At 39.2% G+C, this 24,917-nt stretch overlaps 1 protein-coding gene and 1 long non-coding RNA gene across 2 annotated transcripts; both read right to left on the bottom strand.

Moving 5' to 3' along the window:
- On the bottom strand, positions 1–8,281 carry LOC113110146 (uncharacterized). The gene is made up of 3 exons (XM_026274168.1): positions 7,841–8,281; positions 202–7,734; positions 1–95 (listed from the first exon to the last, which is right to left on the bottom strand). The coding sequence occupies exon 2, from the start codon at positions 7,049–7,051 to the stop codon at positions 776–778; it is 6,276 nt and encodes a 2,091-aa protein (XP_026129953.1). The 5' UTR covers positions 7,052–7,734; positions 7,841–8,281; the 3' UTR covers positions 1–95; positions 202–775.
- Positions 8,282–13,486: 5,205 nt separating this feature from the next.
- Positions 13,487–23,450, bottom strand: LOC113110145 (uncharacterized). Its single transcript, XR_003293083.1, has 3 exons — positions 23,339–23,450; positions 13,698–13,800; positions 13,487–13,542 (listed from the first exon to the last, which is right to left on the bottom strand). It is a non-coding gene; the product is annotated as an uncharacterized LOC113110145 (long non-coding RNA).
- Between the last annotated feature and the right edge of the window lie 1,467 nt (positions 23,451–24,917).

Raw genomic sequence — 24,917 nt, 5'->3', positions numbered from 1 at the left:
AGTATGCCCGCCCTTAGTCATGACGCGAAGGCTGAGGTTCTTTAACTGATGTTTAATGTGTTCTGGACTTAGACTCCAACACCAACACCGTAGAACTGAGTAAAAAAGGGTGAATATACAACAAACATGTCATACATTCAGTTACATGTAAAACACACATGACTTTAAACTCGTACATAAACAGAAAATACTTCCACATACCACTTTTGCCTGCTTATGAGCTAAGAGAGGGGGTTATCTTGAAGCTTCTTTATCGGATGACTTCTAAATAGAAATACTTTAAACTTTGCAATGATTACATCATTCCATATGATCAGCAGAATTGCTCTGTGAAACTCGGATCGCAGTTCTGACTCGTTCTCCGTGACAAAACAGGAAGTGACATTCAAAGGCACGATGGGAGCAAAATAAAATATAACCAAAGAAAACTCTTAGAAAGAATAAATATTCCTCAAATATACAACAGTTGAGTATATAAATCACAATAAGCATTATAAAAGAGTCAAAATATAAAAATATACAGATTAGACTGATCAAAAAGTTACTGAAATAAATGAGTGTTGAAGTACACAAGCGCCATCTAGTGGAAATAAACATTATAGATTCCGAAAGCTTGTAACAGCAAACACACTCCCACCATCACACAATGTGTGATTCTTAAAAGAATTTACTTTGTAAATACTCAGTAACTCAACATGAACTAATAAACATTCAGTGGATAAGTATTTGTACACGTTTAACATACACAGTTAAACACTTTTCAAACTTAACCCTTTTAATCAGCTTCAAGTAGTAACACTGTTTTGTGTATGGGTCTTTCTAAGTAGACTGACTTATTTGTGCGTGCACCCTTGCTATCTAGTGTTGCATCACTAACAAGAAGTTTAAGTCTTCTCACCATTCCATCAGATCCTGGGAAAACTTCTACCACTTTAGCTAGCTTCCACTGATTTCGTGATGCCAAATCATCTTGAAGCAGAACGATATCATTTATTTTGGTGTTTCTCCTGCTCTTATTCCACTTACTTCTCTGCTGCAGATTCAACAGATATTCCTTCCTCCACCTGGTCCAAAACTCATTTGCCAGAAACTGAACTCTTTTCCATCTTTTCTGAAGATAAAGATCTTCCCTCACAAACTCTCCAGGAGGTGGTGCAATGATGGTGGACTTCATTGTTAGTATATGATTCGGCGTCAATGGTTCTGGTCCCACAGGATCATTGAGGTGCTCTGAGGTCAATGGTCGACTATTTACGATCGCCATTACTTCATACATGAATGTTCTTAAGGAAGAACTGTCCAGTCTTGCTGCAGACTTGTCTAGGATGGACGTTAGTACACTCCTTACAGTCCGGATCTGTCTCTCCCAGACACCACCCATGTGACTGGAAGCAGGCGGGTTCATGATAAAGGTACAGCCTAACTCTTTCACACGTTCTTGATCCATTCCCTTCATCAACTTCAGGAACTCTCCCTTTGCACCCACGAAGTTGGTACCTTGATCACTATAAAGCTGACTTACATTGCCACGTATAGCAATAAGACAACGCAGTGCATTAAGAAAGGCGTCAGTACTAAGATCATCCAGCACCTCAAGATGAACAGCTCGCGAACACATGCAGGTGAAAAGTAGTCCGTATCTCTTCAACTCTTTCCTTCCCTCTTTAACATAGAACGGACCGAAGCAGTCCATGCCACTATAGGTGAACGGAGGGGTAGCTTCCATCCTTTCTGGTGGCAGGTCAGCCATCCTTTGCTCCTGATTGCATTTCCTCAGCTTCCTACACTTAATGCATTTGTAGATGAGAGATGAAACTTCGCTACTGCATCCCAGAATCCAAATACCATTGGAGCGGATTTCATTGATGGTCATGCCACGACCTTGATGTTGCACCTTTTCATGGAAGTGTTTTATGAGTAAACGAGATATATGATGTCCTTTAGGAAGAATGGCTGGATGCTTGACATGAGAGTGAAGCTCTGCCTGTGTCAATCGTCCTCCCACTCGTAAGACATCATGGTCATCGATAAACGGACTTAACTTGTACAGCTTGTTGAAAAGACTTGAATTAACTTCCTTGCCTTGTCTTAGATGCTTGATCTCGTCACTGAACACTTCTTCTTGAACGATGTGAATTATGAATTGTTCAGCATCCTTCCTTTCTTCAAGTGTTGTGGAATTGTTGGATCTTTCTACCAAACCTTTCGCACTCCTTGCACAACGTTTGAGCCTTGCTATGGCTTTCACTGCCCTCTTCCAATCTGAAAACCTTTGCAAGCGATCTGACAGACACCACTCTTCCCTTGCCTTGGTCATTAGAACCTGTGCTCTTTTGAGTTCCGGGTCTCCATCATTAACTTCTCCCACCTTAATGTCATCCTTAGGGAGTTCTCTTTGCCATAGGAAACTTGGACCAGTAAACCAGTTCGATCCCATGAGTTCTTTTACGGTGAGCCCACGAGAGGCATGGTCAGCTGGATTTTGTTCTGAAGCCACATATCTCCATTGACTAGTCTCAGTGCTTGTTCTGATCTGCTGAACTCGGTTGGCTACAAATACATGGAAACGTCGTGCATCGTTGTTAATATAGCCAAGGACAACTTTGGAGTCGGTCCAGTAGTATTCACGAATGCCATCCAATTCTAGTTCTCTTTTGAGCAGATCACCAGTTCTTGTGGCAACCACTGCAGCTGAGAGCTCCAGTCTGGAAATTGTTGTTACCTTTGTTGGAGCAACCCTAGCTTTACTCATAACAAGAGTGCAGTAGACTTCTCCAGACTTGGTTACAGCTCTGAGGTATGAACATACTCCATAGCCTGACACACTGGCGTCTGAGAAATGGTGTAGCTCATATTGTTGAACATCCTTGAATGTTGATGGCACATAACAACGTGGTATCTTCACCAAAGACAGGTTATGGAGGTCTCGCAACCAAGCTTCCCAATGCGGCTTGAGGTCATCAGGAAGTGGTTCGTCCCAGCCTAACTTGTCTTGACACATCTTTTGTAGAGTCCTTTTCCCAACTAAAATGAAGGGAGCGACGAATCCAAGAGGATCAAAAATGGAAGCAACTGTAGACAGCACACCTCTTCTAGTAAAAGGATTTTCCTTTACTAACACTCTGAAATGGAACTCGTCTGAAGCCACGCACCATTGGATGCCGAGTGCCCTCTCTACTTTAGGTTCTCCTAGTGTCAAGTCAAAGTCAGTTGCCCCTTCAGTACATTCCTCCTTTGGAATTGTGGCAATCACCGTCTTGCTGTTGGTGATGAATTTATGCAAGCGAAGCTTTCCGGTATTGCAGAGACCCCTGGCTTCCTTTACAAGCTGGATTGCCTCTGCTTCAGTGTCCACACTCGCTAAGCCATCGTCAACATAAAAATTACGTTGTATGAACTTCACTGTGGCTTGATTAAACTTGCCTTGACCTTGTACGGCAAGGTATTTGAGGCCGAAGTTTGCACATCCAGGCGAGGAGGCCGCTCCGAACAAATGGACCTTCATTCGAAAAACTGAAGGTGAGGCTTCCATGTTTCCATCTTCCCACCATAGGAACCTGAGGTAGTCCCGATCCTTTGGAGCAACGTGGAACTGGTGGAACATGCGCTCCACATCACACATGATGGCTACTTGCCCTTTCCGGAAACGACACAAGACTCCAACAAGGGTATTTGTGAGGTCAGGCCCAGTCAGTAGATGCTCATTCAGAGAAGTATTCTGAAATCTTGCAGAGCAATCAAAGACGATACGAATCTTGCCTGGCTTCTGTGGGTTATATACTCCATGGTGAGGTATATACCATGCTGGTTGACTACTTAACTCCATCTCTGGGACCCTTTCAGCATCGCCTCTTGATATTATGTCCTTCATGAAAGCCATGTAGTCCTTTTGGTACTGTTCATCTCTCTTTAAACGCTTCTCTAGGGATTTAAGTCGATGCTCTGCACACGCTTTGTTGTTTGGCAAATCTGGCCTCTCACCCTTAAAAGGCAATGGCATCTCATAGTGTCCATCTTGCACTTGCTTAATGCCTTCATTCAATTTTGCCAAAAACCTTAAGTCTTCTTGCGACGTTGAGACTTCCTCATTATCCCGTTCTACAAAGTCTGACTCAAAAACCTTCAATATCTCTGCCGGAGTGATCATCTCTTTAACCTTGTTCCTCTGTACAAAGCAGACTTCAGACTTGAGTTTGTGAGATGGATCACGAGCTGGTAGAACTTGCTTCATGATAATCCTGTGACTCACACCGATTTCATCTTCATAATAACTGTCGTCATGGTTGTATCCAACGATACTCCAACCCAACACGGATCTTTGTGCAAATGGCTGATCTTCATTGCCACTGAGAACATCCCTGGGAAGTAAGGCTTGAGGGCAGTTGTAGCCTATTAACAAACCTACTTCACAGTCAAGTGCAGGAGCCATTTCATCTGCCAGATGTTCTAGATGAGGCCAATTCTTTGCGGTTTCACATGTGGGTATATGAGATCTATTTGCAGGTATGTAGTCTCTAGTATAAGTTGTTGGAAGTTTGATTTTAACTTCAGACTGAATGCCTCTTACTTGTAGACCATTCAATTTGTGACTGGACACAACCTTCGTTTTGGATGTTATGGTGGAAATCTTGAGTTTGACAGGCTCTTTCTTGATATCAAGTGTCTCAGCTGTGTCCTTTAAAATGAAAGTAGTGTCGCTCTGAGTATCAAGCAAGGCATACACTAAAATCTCCTTCCTTGGTTCATCTGTTGTTGAGACATATACTGGAATGATTGATGACGTATGAGTGCCGTTCCTTTCTTGAACTACTCTGTTTGAAGTCACAGGCTTAGACTCTTGTACCTTCTGTGATTCGGCTGTTCTATCTGCAGATCCGTGATTGACCTTGAACTGATCTTGACTGGTTCTAGAGCTTTGTCCTGGGTATTTATTTACACGGTCCTGGTGTAGGCTTGTTGGGTGACACTTCTCACATTTTTCACACACACTCCTAGAGGTGCAGCTTCTGGAGTTATGACCAGTCTTAAGACAGCCAAAGCACAACTTCTCAGACTGTACAAACTTCAATCTTTCCTCAATTGGTCTTTCCATAAATTTGCGACACTTATGGAGAGTGTGGCCTAATCTCTTACAAAAGACACACATAAGGCTAGTCCTTTCACTGGAACTAGTGGTGAATGTCTTTGCACTTGAGTTGCGATTCCTCTGAAACTTATAATGATCTTGATCTGATTGCTTGAACCTTTCTTGCTCTGCTGGCTTTATCGCTTGCAGTGAGGTGATAGGATTGCATGCGATTCTAGCTTCCTTGTTAAGAAATTCAACAAAGTATTTGAAATCTGGGAATCCTTTGTATTCGTCTTGAAACTTGGTGACTGCTCTATTCCAACGTGAACTCAACCAGTCTGGCAATTTGGCTAATATTCTTTGATTTTCAACACAGTCATTCAGAGCTTGTAAACCTTGTACATAAGGCATTGCTGATTCAACACTGCTTAGGAAATCTACAAATTCCTGGAGGTCTTTGCTGTCTTTGGCAGCAATCTTGTGCCAAGACTGTATTTTGTCACGGTAAGATTTGCCAACTACGAACGGATTGCCGAACCGGTCATCAAGGATGTTCCAGGCTGCCGTGTAAGCCATTTCTGTTCCAGCCACAAAATGTCCTTCAATCGCTCTCTTGGCAGGACCACCTACATACTTGCGTAGAAAGAATAGCTTTTCTTGTGATGGCAAGTTCTTGCGATCAATTAACGTCTGGAATGACAGCTTCCAGTCATTATACTTCAGGGGATCTCCAGAAAAAACAACAGGTTCTGTAATTGGAATCCTATTGGCTGTAATCGCTTCAGCCAGTGCCTTCACAAGATCATTAGAAGCTTCGTTGGGAGCAGGCCATGTAGGTGACTGAGAGATATGAGCTTGGGGTAACCTTTGAGAAGAACAAGAGGGTTGGTTGAAAGGAGCAGTGTCTTGAGCGAGCGTAAATGGCTGAGAGAGAGAAAAAGGAACGCTTGGTTGAAAAACATGATGTTCTTGCCTTTGTTGAAGAAGAGGAGCAGAACGCTGTTCTCCCTCATCACCTTTGATGCTTTCAGCATAAACTTGCAGCCTTGCTTGTGCTGCGTTATGTCTTTTTAGTTCCTCCAACCGTTCCACTTCTTTTTTCTTTTCTTCCAGCTTTATTTTTCTAACAGTGCTTTCTGAAATAAATTGAGCCCTTTTCCTTGCATTCTCCGCTTCGGTTTCCCTTTCTTGAGCTTCTCTTTCTGCTGCTAACCTTTCATCCTCTGCCTCCAGTTTCCTAATTTCCTCTTCATGCTGATGTTGTGTCTTCATTATTTTAATCACTTCTTGTGTAGCCGCTACTTCAGCCGCTGCTTCTTGTCTTTTCTGCAGAGAATCACTGTAAGATTGACTGAACATCTTGGAAACAGACTTTGACTTACTGGAGGTTGCTGAGATGATGCTGGACACAGTGGCTTCAAACACTGAATCTGAATCAGGCCAGGGAATGTCCTTAGGATCACCGTTGAGGAATCTTTGAGACTTCTCATTTGCAGTGCTAGTAATGGCAAGGCAAGTGTCATTTTTCCTCCGAATTTCAGGTTCAGGGCTTGTGATGCTTCTTATATCATCATAAATATGGTCGACCTCAGACTGAGTGGCATTAATGGTGCTCACAACTTCACAAATCAATTCTGCATCATCATTGTTCTTAATGGCTCTTTTCAAACCATTGATGTGATACTTCCACCTTCTATACTTCTGCTCAAAGCTTCTTTTCAGATCATTTAGTCTACCGTCTTGCAGCGTTTTACCCTTCTCGGTAAGCGTGCGTGCTCGCTGGCTTCTTCTAATATCTGAGAGCTGTGTATTATCTATGTCCACCTGAGGTTGTTGTACTTGTGCAGCCACTTCAACTTGTTCAGTTATATCAGCCTGCTCTGATGGAATGACCTGCTCTGCATTGTCTACGTCTTGTGCAGTAGGGGTTGTATAGCTAACTTCTTTAGTAGCCAGCAATGTATTTTCACTTGTATTTGACATGCTAAGCCTGTGTTGCACTATAATGTGAATATTCAAAGAGCAATCTAAAGTTTAGTGTAAAGCGGTTATCTCAGCTACACTTATGTGATCCAATCATGTAAATGATAACAAGCTACAGAACTGTCAAGAAGTAGTCTATGAATTCAACTTGTAAAAAAATAAAAAAATAAAATGTGAATATCAACACGCTTAAATGATGAAGTATACACAAATACTTGAATACAACAGAAAATTCAAACTTTAGTCTTATTTAATAGTAGCAAAATTGTTTATCTGTTTAGTCCCTTTTAGTTTCTTAATAAGTCAAACGATAATAGAAAAATGTCCAACTTTATCTTAGAATGGGAATGATGGAAATACCAGAGCAATTGAAACTTCAGTGACAGTTCACAAGACCTTGCGCTGCTTCCAAGTCACTAACTTCAAAAGTGCTTGCTTGTTCAGCCTTTGCTTGCTTCAGTCAAGTCAATTGCAATCTTTTCATGTTGTACTTCCCTCATTCAACATGTGGCGCCTCTTGATGGCCGATTTCCTCGTGCAGCTTTACGATCTGATGCAGTTGGCCTTCACCGACGCAGTAAGTGTTCTACTATGCCCGCCCTTAGTCATGACGCGAAGGCTGAGGTTCTTTAACTGATGTTTAATGTGTTCTGGACTTAGACTCCAACACCAACACCGTAGAACTGAGTAAAAAAGGGTGAATATACAACAAACATGTCATACATTCAGTTACATGTAAAACACACATGACTTTAAACTCGTACATAAACAGAAAATACTTCCACATACCACTTTTGCCTGCTTATGAGCTAAGAGAGGGGGTTATCTTGAAGCTTCTTTATCGGATGACTTCTAAATAGAAATACTTTAAACTTTGCAATGATTACATCATTCCATATGATCAGCAGAATTGCTCTGTGAAACTCGGATCGCAGTTCTGACTCGTTCTCCGTGACAAAACAGGAAGTGACATTCAAAGGCACGATGGGAGCAAAATAAAATATAACCAAAGAAAACTCTTAGAAAGAATAAATATTCCTCAAATATACAACAGTTGAGTATATAAATCACAATAAGCATTATAAAAGAGTCAAAATATAAAAATATACAGATTAGACTGATCAAAAAGTTACTGAAATAAATGAGTGTTGAAGTACACAAGCGCCATCTAGTGGAAATAAACATTATAGATTCCGAAAGCTTGTAACAGCAAACACAGGCAGAAATCTACCACTTAAGTATGGCAAATTTTTCTTAAAGCACTTTCTTTCTTTTATCGTTGCAAATATCAGTATTCAACATTTTGGGATTAAAACATCAAAACATTATGCATTTGTAATTGCAGGTTAAATGCATTTATATCTTGCATTAAACAGTGTGTAAACATCTGTCGGGGTCTCTAGAGAGCGATGTGTAGAGGATTCAAACTTGAGCCAGAGGTTCTTCACCGCTATGAGGAGACCTTTGACGTTAACGTTCTTCCATCTGGTCTCATCATCCACCCTGATGCTCCACACCTTGGTGCAGATGGCAAAGTGGTGGACCCAAATGAAGAACCTCCCTGTGGCCTGGTAGAGGTTAAGTGCCCTGATGTGAAAGAAATCGGAGAGGCATCCCACGTTGAGTTTATTGGGGACCATGCAAAACTGAGAAAGAAACACACAATTGGCATTCCACGGTCAGCTGATGGTTACTGGCTTAGTTAACCTGGTGTGATCTTGTGACAAGTAAAACTAAAGAGTTAGATTTTTATAAAATATTTCTGACTTAATTTTTTCCCCCAAAAAACTAAGCATTAAATTCAGCAAAAAATGGCCTGAAAAAACACACTGAGAAGTATGTGAAAGATTATATGTATAATGTTGGTTAAAACCCTGACTGAGAAGGTAACAAAAGCTAAAACTTACTAGAAGATAGCAACATTAGTTTATCACAAAGCAGACAAGTTACTAGCAGGTGAAGAGAAGCATGATGTCACTAGCAGGTGAGTAGATGATGCTGATGTCAAAATATGAGACACCAATGTTTCTGGAGTTGAAGAGACAGAATATGACACATGCTTATTTCATAACTGTTTTATTTCCTATTTTGGTTTGTGTAAATTATTATTTATTTATTTATTTATTTTATTTAATTTTTAGATTAACTGCCTTTTTTCCAAGGCATTGTTAGATGACAATGTTTCCTGTCATAGCTATGCGAAGATTTGATTTCAAAAGCAGCATCATAGCTATTAAACTATATCTTATGATTTTAAATCTGTATTTAACCTAAAAAAGATTGCAAAGTAAAAAGAGCTGCTAAAATCCTATTTTGAGGTGGTTGTATGTTACAATTAAATTATAGTCTTAATTCAAGTGAAGAAGGATTCTGAAATCTGAGAGTAATCAGTGTTGAGTACCACTGTAACATTAACCCTGCCTGCTTTAGATGATTCAAAATAATCAAAATCTGAAAACAATAGATATTTAGAAAAGTAACTGTAATCAGTTAAATTACTTAATCATTTGAAACAGTGACACTACATATTACATTTTAAATAAGGTAATTTGTAATCTGTAAACTATAACATTTCCAAAGTAAACTTCCCAACACTGGACCTGACACCTTGCAACTCATACAAAGAGAGTCGACAAAATCAAACTAATATAAACTCATATTGGATTTCAAAGGGTATTTTTGGCTAAAGCAAAATCCTGTAATAATAACGTATTGCAAAATTTGCTGATTGTTTTTTTTTTTTTTTTACTTTATAGATTTGAATACATTGTAAAATAAAGTTAATGTTAAATTAATAATTTTCATTTCTGGAAAAATAAAAATAGGAGTAACTTCTGTAATGAAAAATTTCATTAAATCAGGAGTCTGTTTCAGCATTTAAACATCAAAATCATGATGCCTTTGGATGGAAGGTCCTGAGAATCCACCCCATCACCGGACACTGTCCACACCGGTCATGAGACTGAGATGAAGACTTTGCTGGATAAAATTGTGATTGTGTGCTGTGCTTTGACCAATATGTGTCCAAGTATTGTTGTGAAGGCGTCATGTTAGAATTGTACACCATGCTCACATCTAATATGTACATGTTTTTTTTGTTTTCCAAAAGATTTTGTAATGTCTCTTCTCACATGTATTTTTTTAGCCATGTCTGTAAATAAAATACACAAAGACTGAATGAAATTCTGTCTCCTTTATCTGTATTAAGGAAGAATTGTGCGAAATCAGTCTTCTTTGGTTGCAAACCCAATTACATAACTTAAATAGTAGTAACAACCAACTTTATTTCAGTTTCTTTACATATTTAACATGTAAATACATTTAGATTAATACATTAACAATTATAAAGAGTCCAGAGAAATGATGAGAAACTGAAAATGTATGAGGTAGGTTGTGGGTGATGAGTCATAGATAGGGGTGTGACGGTTAGTATATAACCGTGAGACCGGCGGTTACAGTTGAACACAGTCATTAGAACCGCCAAAACCGTGTCATTAAAATATTTTTTACAAACATTTTTTTATCAAAAATTATTTTCATTTTTTAGATAGGATCATAAGATGCGCAATATATTGGAAGAAATGGTTTTTACCACTTAATGAAGTTTTGTAAATCGTCAGACATGATATTTACCACTTCATTAAATTTTGCTTTGTAGAAACCCTTTCTTAAAAACGAATTTCGTTTTGAACAAATTTTATCTTAATTTTAATAAATGTTTCATCAACCAATTGCATGTATTTTAATAAATAAAAAGCAAATATAGCAGACAATGATAACCGTGCCATGGAAGCTCCTCCTGCTCGTAAGGATCGAGTCCTTTGATTCTCTTAATTTTCTCATCATATCTCATCTTTGCATTAGGATTTAGTTTTAGGCGTTATGGTCCGACAATATTTTCTTTATCCCGCTGCATTTTGTAGAATTATAGTGTTTTTCAGGCAAATTTTTCATTCTTTTCATGCCAAAACACTAGCCTGCTATGCCAGACCACGTTATCTGGCCAAACATACCCATAGTTCTTTGCGTTCTGATGACGTTGCCAGCCACCCAGTTGGTCACATGTTAGCGATCTCTATTGAAGGTAGCTAACATTAGCAGATAAGCCAGCACTTTTTGACATTCAAACAGGCGGCATAATGTCTGAACCAACTCAAACAGTGAATAAAATGCTGAAGATTTAGTTTTATTATAAAGAGGAAGATACACACACACGAGACCAAAATTACAAAAATGCAAACTTAATAATGCACAGCTAGCTAGAAGCTAGCGCTAAACCATTATCCAGGAGTGAACATGTTGAAGTTTTCCTAATATCAAACAACGTCTTACAATCACTAAAATACAAGACGATTTAAAAACCAATGCTGTGAATGTCGCAATATATCAATACTTACTCAAAAGAGGGTTCAGCGCAACTGTGTCCCAGCAAAGAAATTCTCGACTGATGCACGCCATAGGTCCGCTCAGGATCCGCTGTTTGACGGCGCCGCCCGCGGAGCTGATCTTCTGGGCGGCACCAAAACGAATTTGACAGTCACGCGGGTTTGGCGACTTGAAGGCGGATCCAAAACATTGATTCAGATCGGGACTCCGAAGTGCGTTTCCCGAATCATTTGAGATCGGGGTATCGATCGGAGTTCGCAAAACATTTGATTCAGATCGGGACTCCGAATCGCGTTTCGCGAATCATTTGAGATCGGGGCTTCGGAGTTCACAAAACATTTGATTCAGATCGGGACTCCGAAGCGCGTTTCGCGAATCATTTGAGATCAGGTCTTTCGAGCGGATTTGCAAAGCATATGATTTTATCATGTAGGCTACTAGATCAAGTTTTAATAAAGAGAAAAGAGGTTTAATTTTAAATGTTTTCCAGTAAATAGCAGAAATCTACCACTTAAGTACGGCCAATTTTTCATATGACCATGAATGAAAGCAAAAAATGTAGCTATACTTTAAAGTTAACTACATATTTATTTTGTATAAGCATTTCATATAAACATGTAATACTTTTTTTTTTTTCAAAAATGTAACTTTTAAACAAATTCCATTTCAACTGTATATGAAAAAAACATTAAAGGAAGTGATGTTACAATTCATGATTATCTAGATATTGGTGTTTTTAATTTCACCTCTTAAAACACTTTCTTTCTTTTATCATTGCATATATCAGTATTCAACATTTTGGGATTAAAACATCAAAACATTATGTATTTGTAATTGCAGGTTAAATGCATTTATATCTTGCATTAAACAGTGTGTGTAAACATCTGTCGGGGTCTCTAGAGAGCGATGTGTAGAGGATTAAAACTTGAGCCAGAGGTTCTTCACCGCTATGAGGAGACCTTTGACGTTAACGTTCTTCCATCTGGTCTCATCATCCACCCTGATGCTCCACACCTTGGTGCAGATGGCAAAGTGGTGGACCCAAATGAAGAACCTCCCTGTGGCCTGGTAGAGGTTAAGTGCCCTGATGTGAAAGAAATCGGAGAGGCATCCCACGTTGAGTTTATTGGGGACCATGCAAAACTGAGAAAGAAACACACAATTGGCATTCCACGGTCAGCTGATGGTTACTGGCTTAGTTAACCTGGTGTGATCTTGTGACAAGTAAAACTAAAGAGTTAGATTTTTATAAAATATTTCTGACTTAATTTTTTCCCCTAAAATCTAAGCATTAAATTCAGCAAAAAAAAAAACACACTGAGAAGTATGTGAAAGATTATATGTATAATGTTGGTTAAAACCCTGACTGAGAAGGTAACAAAAGCTTAAGCTTACTAGAAGATAACAAAATTAGCTTATCACAAAGCAGACAAGTTACTAGCAGGTGAAGAGAAGCATGATGTCACTATCAGGTGTGTAGATGATGCTGATGTCACTAGCAGGTGTTTTTTCCAGCTCCTTTATTTTTCCCATGCCTCAGCAAGAGCACTTAATTAACATCAAGCAAACAACAATACATGTATTATTTTGTGTTAAACATAACACTTTAATAAAAACAACTTATTAATTTGGAAAGTTACTATCACATTTATGCAATAATATACCAGTTACATAGAACATCAATTCAAAGTTAAATAAACTACAAACCATTATAAAATAATTTGAATTCTGCTTGTACAACAGATGATTGTTCAACTGCTCGTATTTCCTACATTCTTGTGGATTTTATTGATAACATTAAATGTCTTTGTTAATTTTGTGTGACTTGAGCCAGAAAGAGAGCAGAATAAAAGGATGATGGCAAAAGTATAAAAACACTGCTTCACTAACCTGCTCGACTGTTAGCATAACTGCTACCATGTGCTACATTAAATGTATATAAAGTTACATCGAACAATACAAATAAAACATACTATATTTGATTAATGTCTATAGTTGCCGATAAGCTTTTAATATAAGTTATTGTTTTAGTTAACACATTACACTCACCTGGGACTGGACGGCTGTTGTAATCGTGCTCCTGTACCATCTCCACATTTACTGCTCTGCACCACAAACATCCCGTTTTGACGCGTGATTTAACGTCTCCGCAACTTTTCCACGCAAACCTGGAAGACACAGCCCACGGTGCGAGATCGACCGTACTCCGGTTGGACACGGACCTCATCCTCCGTGAAGGGCTTAGCACACACTAAAGTACCTTTCCTCACAGTTATTGTCGCCTCCTCCTCTCACCGTACCCAGCAAACAGGGGACGTCCCCAGGGGGCCGCACAAGATCCCGGGCCCTATGCAGAGGCAGTCCTAATTTAATTGCAAAATAAATGTAGCTGTAATATGTTAATGTAATGTACACTGTAATTAAATTAGTTAATTATGATATTGTTAATGATCACAAAGGGAGTTACATTTAAATATTTTCACACATATACATATTTAAAATATGTGACACCAATGTTTCTGGAGTTGAAGACACAGAATATGACACATGCTTATTTCATAACTGTTTCATTTCCTATTTTGGTTTATGTAAATTATTATTTATTTATTTTATTTAATTTTTAGATTAACTGTCTTTTTTCCAAGGCATTGTTAGATGACAATGTTTCCTGTCGTAGCTATGCGAAGATTTGATTTCAAAAGCAGTATCATAGCTGTAAGAGCCAATTTTACGTTTCAATAATTTGTATGGTATTGTTTCCTGAAGTGTTGATTTCAAGCATAAACTGAATATATCATATTTGTATCTTTCTTTCTGAGGTAGTTCTGTTTTTTCCTGTATTTATTTTATATATATTTATATATATATTTCAGTACTGTTTCCTATGTTTTCTGATGTACAGGCTAATTTCTGTTCTGTTTCTTTAATGGTTACGCCCACTTGGGCGGAAGATTGAACTGGGTAGTTGTTCGTGTATAGGAAATAAGGGAGAAACAGTTTTCTTACCGTTTTCGTCTGTCATTAAAAAATAACTCTTGTTTAAACGTTCAAGGTAACAGCAGTTAAAGGTTTAACAGGTGAAACCATAGGAAAGGCTACAGGAGCCATCAGGATTTTGTATAGTTTTGTAATTTTGTGTTTGGATTAAACTTTTTTGATTGCCTTCTGTGACGAGTAAGAAGCTTTTTTCCTGTTCCAGTGAAGTTAACATAGGACTTTGCACCTACATTTAAAGTAAGAAAACTTCTCTTTTTCGTTTGAAGCGAGCAATATTTTTGTTTTTAACGAGAAGATTATCGAGTGATTCACGCAACATCAAAGAAAATGCCATTTGGATTACATACACTACGGATTTTGCTGATCGGACTTTAGTGAGCTTTCACAACTTTTTCGGAAGTTTTGGGGATATTATTGGACTTTGAATATTGCTGAACTTTGCTGCGTCATGGTCCCGCCATGTTTGCGTTTCCACACAGCATCGCAAGAGGGCGATCTCATCTGCTTTCGTGATGAACGCAATGCGCGCTTTGAACACGAACATTGATTACTATGGAAACAGAGGAATTGAACGCGGCCTCTAAAAGAGTGCCGAAGATGACTGTTAAAGCACAAGAGGAACGGCTTCATCACTTGTTGGGAACTAGAAGAGCCAAGCTGGGACATTTAACAAGGCAAATGAGAGAAATTGAAGCTTTGCTTGAGGACTCTGGTAATGTTGACACTGTGTATGATTGCATAAATGGTGAGTTTGCACAGTCCTTTGCTGCATTCCAAGACATTAATTATGCAACCAGAGAATTTATGTCAGATGATGAGGCATATTTAGATCAGTTACATTGGTTCGAACCGAAGTCTCAAGCAGTTAAGCACTTTGTAGACAAGGTTAAAGACTGGGTTGAAAAAGTAAAACTCCAATCCAAGGAGTCAGAGCAATGTGATGCAGATGTTGAATGTAATGACAGTGCCTCAATGGTTATCTCTTCTTCACAACTGCCTCTCTTTCCAAAAAAATCTCGTAGTCAGGTGGCTTCAGGTGTTTCATCTACAGCTTCTTCTAGACTGAAAATTGAAACTGAAAGGGCAGAGCTGTTGGCACGAGCTAATGCGTTATTACAGAAACAAGAGCTTGAGAGAGAGGAAACTGAGCTCAAAGCAAAGAGGGAAAATTTAGAGCTCCAAACTGCTATTGCTGCGGCTGAAGCCAAACTTCAGGTTTTGTCCATGTATGAACCAGCTCGTAGTGTTTCTGATGCATCTGGTAATGCAGCTAGGGCTGCCACTATTGCAGAAACCCTTAAAGCTACACCTAATCAAGTAGTACGGCCAAAAACATTTTCTCGTGAGCTAGCACCTGATACTGATGCAGTTCCAAGAGACAGTGATGTGCATCATGATTTTGCTAAATCACAACCAACAAGGTCAGATGTGAGAATTCCTTCACATGTTGATACAGGAAGCTTGTTCAACATAATGCAACGTCAAAATGACATTGCTGAGATTTTCATAAAACAGCAGTCTTTATCTACTCTTCCACCTATGGATATTCCAGTGTTTAGTGGAGACCCGCTGGATTTCACATTCTTTATTCGAGCCTTTGAACATGGAGTAGAGAGTAAGACAACAAATAACAAAGACAGATTGTACTTCTTAGAACAGTTTACCAAGGGGCAACCAAAGGTTCTGGTACGCAGCTGTCAACACATGCCTTCTGAAAGGGGCTACAAAGAGGCTAAAAGACTACTCTACCAACATTTTGGCAATGAGTACACAATCGCCACTGCCTATACAGAAAAGGCACTGAACTGGCCAGCTTTAAGGCCTGAGGATAATAAAGCCTTAAATGAGTTTGCTCTTTTCCTTACTGGTTGTTGCAACACCATTGACAGTGTGGAATATGTTGAGGAAATGGACAGTCCAAGCAACATGCGTGCAATTGTATCTAAGCTTCCTTTCAAACTGAGAGAAAAATGGAGAGCAGTTGCCTGTGAGCTTCAAGAAAGGACTGGCTTGAGAGCAAGATTCTGTGACTTGGTTAGTTTTGTAGACAAGCAGGCAAAGATTGTTTCGCATCCACTGTTTGGCAATATTCAGGATAACACGATGGCAAAAGACAATCTCAAATTCAAAACAAACAGATCAAGTAACTTGCAAGTGAAAGAAAGGAAAACCACATTTGCAACAAGTGTAACACCTGTTCCAGAACCCAAAAAACAAAAAACAAAGGAAAAAGATCTAGCAAAAGCAAGCCATGAAACCCTCTGCTTATGCTGTAATAAAAACCATGGATTGGACGTTTGCAGCATTCTGAAGCATAAGCCACACAATGAAAAACTTGACTTTCTGAAATCTAAAGGCTTGTGCTATGGTTGTTTATTACCAGGTCACATGAGTAAAGGTTGTGTGCAAAGACTAACTTGTCAAAAATGCTCATTAAAGCATCCGACCATTCTTCATCTCCCAGACAGGAAGCCAGTGCTTCCAAAATCTCAAGATGGAGACAGCTCCTTAACTGTCACTGACACTGTCATCAGCGAAACTTGTGGCTGCACTGGGGCTGGTCATTTGGTGTGCTCTTTAGCCATAGTACCAGTTAGAGTTAAGTCCAAAAAAAGCAATCAGGAAGTTTTGACTTACGCCTTCTTGGACCCAGGAAGTTCTGCGACATTTTGTACAGAACAGCTAATGAAGGAATTAAAGCTAACTGGCAGGAAAACAAACATCCTTCTGCGTACTATGGGACAGGAAAGGTCTGTTAGTACACATGTTTGCACCGAACTGGAAATAAGTGGACTGAACGAGAATAATTTTGTGGATCTCCCTCAGGTGTTCTCTCAAAAAGAGATTCCAGTTAAAGGAGAAAACATTCCGCAACAGAAGGATGTTCAGAAATGGAAATATCTTGAAGAGGTGCATCTTCCTCAGATCGATGCCGGTATTGGCTTACTAATCGGAACAAATGTACCTAAGATTCTTGAGCCATGGAAGGTCATCAACAGTAGAGGAGATGGGCCTTATGCTGTCAAGACCATCCTGGGCTGGATTGTAAATGGACCTTTGGAGAGAGAGAACATCCAAACTAACAGAAACACAGGATGGACACAGGTGATGGCAAACAGGATTTCAGTGGTAACTTTGGAGAACCTAATCCAACAGCAAATGAGGTATGATTTTCCTGAATGTGAACAAGCTGAAAATTTGGAAATGTCCATTGAGGATAGACAGTTTATGAAGTTTGTATCACAGTCCATAGAGCTTGTAGATGGACATTACTGCATTGACCTTCCTTTGAAAAAAAAGGATGTGATGTTTCCCAACAACTATGTTGTAGCTTCTCTGCGTTCACAATTTCTAAAAAGAAAATTCAAAAGAAATTCAGCTTTCTACATGGACTATTGTAGTTTCATGGAGGACATGCTACTCAAAGGTCATGCTGAGAAAATCCCTGCAAGTGAAATTGAAGGAACCCTTGGCAGAATCTGGTACATCCCACACCACGGGGTGTATCACCCACAAAAACACAAACTTCGAGTGGTGTTTGACTGCGCAGCTACCTACCAAGGAAAATCACTCAACTCGCAACTGTTGCAAGGACCCAACTTGAATAATTCTCTTATTGGTGTTCTGGCGAGATTCAGACATAAGCCGATTGCCCTTGCAGCAGACGTAGAAGGGATGTTTCATCAGGTCAGAGTTCCTGCTAAAGATAAAGATCTGTTAAGATTCCTTTGGTGGCCTAAAGGGGACACTGCACAGGAAGTGGAGGAATACAGAATGAGTGTCCACTTATTTGGGGCTACATCCTCCCCAAGTTGTGCAATCTACGCTTTGCAAAGGTGTGCAAAGGACAACAGTGCACAGCATAGATCAGAGGTAATTCAGACAGTCCTTAGGAATTTCTATGTGGATGATTGTTTGACGTCTGTGGCTACTGAACAGCAGGGTATTGCTCTAATGCATGACTTAAGGGAGATGTGTGCATCAGGAGGATTTAATTTGACCAAGTGGATGTCCAACAGTCGCACTGTACTTGCATCCATAAGTGAGGAGAGCAAAGCTAAGACAGTTAAGGATTTGGACCTGGAGAAAGACAAGTTACCATTGGAAAGAGCTCTAGGGGTTCAGTGGTGTGTTGAGACAGACACTTTGCAGTTCAAAGTAACTCTACAGGAAAAGCCTCTTACAAGGAGAGGAATATTGTCCATGGTCAGCTCCATTTATGATCCCCTTGGAATACTTTCTCCAGTTATTCTTCCTGCAAAGCAAATACTGCAGGAGCTTTGTAGAACAAAACATGACTGGGATGACAAGATTCCAGAAACTCTCAGACATCAGTGGAATCTGTGGCTGGCTAGTCTTCAGAACTTGAATGACTTTCAGGTTGAAAGATGCATGAAGCCACTTAACTTTGGTGAAATCACCTCAGCGCAGCTGCATCATTTTGCAGATGCCAGTGAGCTGGGTTTTGGCACAGTGTCATACTTGCTCATGGAGAATCACATAGGTAACCAACATTGTGCATTTGTTATGGGTAAAGCAAGGGTTGCTCCAGTAAAAACAGTTACCGTGCCACGTCTTGAGCTTACTGCAGCTACAATGGCTGCTAGAATGGACAATTTGCTGAAATCTGAATTGGACTTGATTCTTCAGGAATCTGTATTTTGGACAGACAGTACTTCAGTCCTGAAATATCTCAACAACGAAAGCACACGGTTCCGTACATTTGTGGCCAACAGGGTAACTGCAATCAGAGAGCTCTCAAAGGCGTCGCAATGGAGGTATGTGAATTCTTCTTCCAACCCGGCCGACATTGCCTCAAGAGGACTTACTGTAGATGCTTTCCTTAAAGCAAATTCATGGCTCACAGGTCCATCCTTTCTGACAAAGCCAGAATCAGAGTGGCCAAAAATGCCTAGTCACACCCTTAAGTTATCTGTTAATGATTTGGAAGTTAAGGAAGTCTGCGTAAATGCAGTGAGTGCAGACAATTCTGACTATACTTCTCAGTTCTTTTCACACTACTCCGATTGGTACCGTTTGAAAAGAGCCATTGCATGGTTCCTCAAGTTTAAAAGCACTCTGAAGACACTAATGGAAAAAAGAAATGAGCTGTGCCACAGTCTAAGAGACAATCTAGCAGTGAATTCTGAACTTCAAAACTTCAAATCTTCGCTGTCAGGGATTACATTGACTGTAAGTGACCTTGAAAAAGCTGAGGAAGAGATCATTCGCTACAGCCAAACAATCATGTTTCCAGAGGAAATCAAAGCCCTCCAGCAAGGTAAAACTGTAAAACACAGCAGCGCTCTCTACAAGTTGTCACCAGTTTTGCAAGACAAAATTCTAAGAGTAGGTGGCAGACTAAGCAGGTCATCTATGCCTGAGGAGGCCAAGCATCCTGCTATTTTAGCAAAGGACCATCCTGTTTCACATCTGATCTTAAGATCAATTCATGCAGATGTGGGTCACAGCGGCCGTAATCACATGTTGTCAAAGTTACGGGAAAAATACTGGATTCCAAAAGCACAAACAGCCATCAGAAAAATCCTATCTCAATGCACAATTTGTAAACGCCAGCGCGGCACTACAGGCAAACAATTCATGGCTGACCTTCCCCGTGACAGGCTTTTGCCAGATGAACCCCCATTCACAAATGTAGGCATTGATTATTTTGGCCCATTTGAAATCAAAAGAGGGAGGACATTGATTAAAAGATATGGGGTAATCTTTACTTGCCTGACGTTAAGAGCTGTTCACATTGAGGTTGCCAGCTCTTTGGACACAGACTCGTGCATTCATGCACTAAGGAGATTTGTTTCTAGAAGGGGTCAGGTTAAAACAATCAGGTCTGACAATGGGACAAATTTCATTGGGGCAGAAAGGGAGTTGCAAAAGGCCATACAAAGTTTAAATAATGACAGGATTCAAACCACAATGCTTGCAAAAGGTGTACAGTGGATTTTCAATGCTCCAACTGCATCCCACCATGGAGGAGTGTGGGAACGTCAAATACGGACTGTCAGAAAAATTCTCAACTCCATTGTAAAACAGCAGTCTCTTGATGAAGAAAGTCTTCAAACGCTCTTATGTGAGGTGGAAGCAATAATCAATAGTCGTCCCATCACTAAGGTGTCCAATGACCCAAACGATTTGGAGGCCCTTACTCCAAATCATTTGCTGCTGTTGAAAGTAAAGCCGTCCATGTCTCCTGGGGTTTTTGACAAAGCAGACCTGTATTCCAGACGTAGGTGGCGCCAAGTTCAGTATATGGCTGACATATTTTGGAAGCGCTGGATCAAAGAATACTTACCAGACCTGCAAGAAAGACAAAAGTGGCAAAGCCTAGTACAAAATCTCAAGCCTGGGGACGTTGTATTGGTTGCTGATGATTCCGCACCACGAAACTCTTGGGTAATGGGACGTGTGCTACAAACATTCACAGACAACAAAGGTCTTGTGCGGCAGGCCCGAGTGAAAACAAGCACAAACATTCTTTTACGTCCTGTTACTAAGCTTTGTTTACTTTTAGAGGCAGATTTATAGTCTCCTATCTGTTATGGGTTTATCACCTAAATACAGGTTAGCATCTTATTGAGAAAAAATTCGGAGATTCAGTTGAAACTATTTGGTATCTTTCTTTTATGTAATTTGTTTGGCTCTTTAGTATAAATAGGTTGTTAATTGTTTCGTTGAACACAAAGACAATTAGGGGCTGGTGTGTAAGAGCCAATTTTACGTTTCAATAATTTGTATGGTATTGTTTCTTGAAGTGTTGATTTCAAGCATAAACTGAATATATCATATTTGTATCTTTCTTTCTGAGGTAGTTCTGTTTTTTCCTGTATTTATTTTATATATATTTATATATATATTTCAGTACTGTTTCCTATGTTTTCTGATGTACAGGCTAATTTCTGTTCTGTTTCTTTAATGGTTACGCCCACTTGGGCGGAAGATTGAACTGGGTAGTTGTTCGTGTATAGGAAATAAGGGAGAAACAGTTTTCTTACCGTTTTCGTCTGTCATTAAAAAATAACTCTTGTTTAAACGTTCAAGGTAACAGCAGTTAAAGGTTTAACAGGTGAAACCATAGGAAAGGCTACAGGAGCCATCAGGATTTTGTATAGTTTTGTAATTTTGTGTTTGGATTAAACTTTTTTGATTGCCTTCTGTGACGAGTAAGAAGCTTTTTTCCTGTTCCAGTGAAGTTAACATAGGACTTTGCACCTACAATAGCTATTAAACTATATCTTATTATTTTAAATCTGTATTTAACCTAAAAAAGATTGCAAAGTAAAAAGAGCTGCTAAAGTCATATTTTGAAAGTAATCAAATGTAATCAGTTACATTACTTAAAGTCATTTGAAACAGTGACACTACATATTACATTTAAAATAAGGTAATTTGTAATCTGTAAACTATAACATTTCCAAAGTAAACTTCCCAACACTGGACCTGACACCTTGCAACTCAGACAAAGATAGTTGACAAAATCAAAATCAAACTAATATAAACTCATATTGGATTTTAAAGGGTATTTTTGCCTAAAGGAAAATCCTGTAATAATAACGGATTGCAAATTTTGCTGATTGATTTTTTTTTTTTTACTTTATAGATTTGAATACATTGTAAAATAAAGTTAATGTTAAATTAATAATTTTCATTTCTGGAAAAATAAAAATAGTAGTAACTTCTGTAATGAAAAATTCATTAAATCAGGAGTCTGTTTCAGCATTTAAACATCAAAATCATGATGCCTTTGGATGGAAGGTCCTGAGAATCCACCCCATCACCGGACACTGTCCACACCGGTCATGAGACTGAGCTGAAGACTTTTCTGGATAAAATTGTGGTTGTGTGCTGTGCTTTGACCAATATGTGTCCAAGTATTGTTGTGAAGGCGTCATGTTAGAATTATACACCATGCTCACATCTAATATATACATATTTTTGTTTTTACAAAAGATTTTGTAATGACTCTTCTCACGTGTATTGTTTTAGCCATGTCTGTAAATAAAATACACAAAGATTGAATGAAATTCTGCCTCCTTTATCTATATTAAGGAAGAATTGTGCGAAATCAGTCTTCTTTGGTTGCAAACCCAATTACATAACTTAAATAGTAGTAACAACCAACTTAATTTCAGTTTCTTTACATATTTAACATGTAAATACATTTAGATGAATACATTTACATTTATAAAGAGTCCATAGAAATGATGCTGTCTGCAAAAGCACCACAACACAGCCTTTTCACATGCCCTTCTTTTGGGCTGGAGTGTGTTACCTTGACCAGTCGATCTGCTCGTAAATATCGAGTCCTTTGATTCTCTTTATTTTCTCGTCATATCTCATCTTTGCATTAGGATTTAGTTTTAGGCGTTATGGTCCGAAAATGTTTTTTTAGCCCGCTGCATTTTGTAGGATTATATTCTGTTATTCACGCAATTTTTTCATTATGTTCATGCCAGAACACTAGCCTGCTATGCACACCATGTTAACTGGCCAAACATACCCATAATTCTTTGCGTTCTGTTCAGTTGGTCACGTGTTAACGATCTAGCGACGGTAGCTAATATTAGCAGATAAAAAAAAAAAAAAACATTAGCAGATAAGCCCGCACTTTTTGACATTCAAACATGCGGCATAATGTCTGAACCAACTCAAACAGTGAATAAAATGCTGAAGATTAAGTTTTATTATAAAGAGGAAGATACACACAAGAGACCAAAATTACAAAAATGCAAACTTAATAATGCACAGCTAGCTAGAAGCTAGCGCTAAACCATTATCCAGGAGTGAACATGTTAAGTTGTCCTAATATCAAACAACGTCTTACAATCATTAATATACAATACGATTTAAAAACCAATGCTGTGAATGTCGCAATATATCAATACTTACTCAAAAGAGGGTTCAGCGCAACCGTGTCCCAGCAAAGAAATTCTCGACTGATGCACGCCATAGGTCCGCTCAGGATCCGCTGTTTGATGGCGCCACCCGCGGAGCTGATGCTCTGGGCGGCACCAAAACGAATTTGACAGTCACACGGGTTTGGCGACTTGAAGGCGGATCCAAAACATTGATTCAGATCGGGACTCCGAAATGCGTTTCGCGAATCATTTGATCGGGGCTTCAGAGCGAGTTCGCAAAACATTTGATTCAGATCGGGACTCCGAATTAGCGTGTTTCACGAATCATACATGCAAAATGAAGGCAGATACTGTCTGATATGTTAAGAACTAATATAAAATAAAAATGCTAAAAAATTTTGCCAAAATATTTGACTCAAAAAGTCCAGATGATTCAAGCTGTTGGTGGCTGTGAGTGTAACAGCAGCAGCAGAGATTATTAACCGTAAATGAAAACATTTAAAACTCTGATTCCTCGATTTAAAAAAATAAATAAAAATGTAGCAAAACATTAGATTCAGATGATATGTAGAACTCTCTGTGATTATCAGTGTCAGACTGTGTGTGTTGTTTTGTCCGGGGCTCGTGGGACAGGCGTACTACTCTGGCTGTGACGTCATCATCCTGGGGAGGGACTTTGAGAGGATTCAGATCATCCCAGGAGCTAGAGGTGTGCGATACCGCTAGATTTGGTATCGATCCGATACCAAGTAAATACAGGGCCAGTATCGCCGATACCGATACCAATATCGATACTTTTTAATAATTAAGGTGGATGCGTCTTCAACCTAAATCTAAATGAATTTTCATGACTTTTAATTTGTTTTTGTGATTTGCATTTTGGGTTATTAATCAGTACTACGAAAGCTTTTGTTCAGAAACAACTTTTGGTTACTTCTGATTTATTTAAATAAACAAAGTTACAAAATGATTACTTCACAAATATAAAAAATGTAAAAACAAATTCTCTTTTCAAGTAGCATGTTAATAAAAAAATGTTTCTCCTCTTGTGCACTTCTTTTCAGGATTGTTTTCTTAAAGTCACAACGTTTTACTTCACAATTGTAAAACAAATTCTCCTTATACAAAATTCCTGAAGCCGACATCTTCCACTATGGAAAGAGGCTGCAGGTCCTTCACAATCATTTCTGATAGGCGCCTTGTAATATCCACTGCTCTTGGAGAATCAGTTATTGATAAAATAATAAAAAATAATTAATTCTGGTGCACATCTAGGTGAAGTTTAAATATAGAAACTAGTATCCCTTTCACAGCTAACACAAAAAGGGTAGATCGGCCTGAAAATACAGCCATACAACGCTCTTCTTTCTCTCCGCCTCTGACTGACTGCTGTTAGAAGAAATGCGCGGCTGAGCGGTGCGCGCGCCTGACTGCTGGTGGTAGCGCTAGTGGTGAGTCACGTGACGGTACAACACAGGAGAGGGGGCGGAGAGCAGTGTCGAGCACGAGCAGCACTCTTGAGAGCTTGCTCTGCTCTGTGACAGCAGCAGCATTTTGACAAACACGGCCAGGTGGCAAAACGAGAGAAACTGAAACTTAAGTATCGATAT

The sequence above is a fragment of the Carassius auratus genome, chromosome 10 (genome assembly GCF_003368295.1).
Source record: "Carassius auratus strain Wakin chromosome 10, ASM336829v1, whole genome shotgun sequence".
Taxonomy (NCBI): Eukaryota; Metazoa; Chordata; class Actinopteri; order Cypriniformes; family Cyprinidae; genus Carassius; species Carassius auratus.
This window is presented reverse-complemented; position numbering and strand designations above follow the sequence as displayed.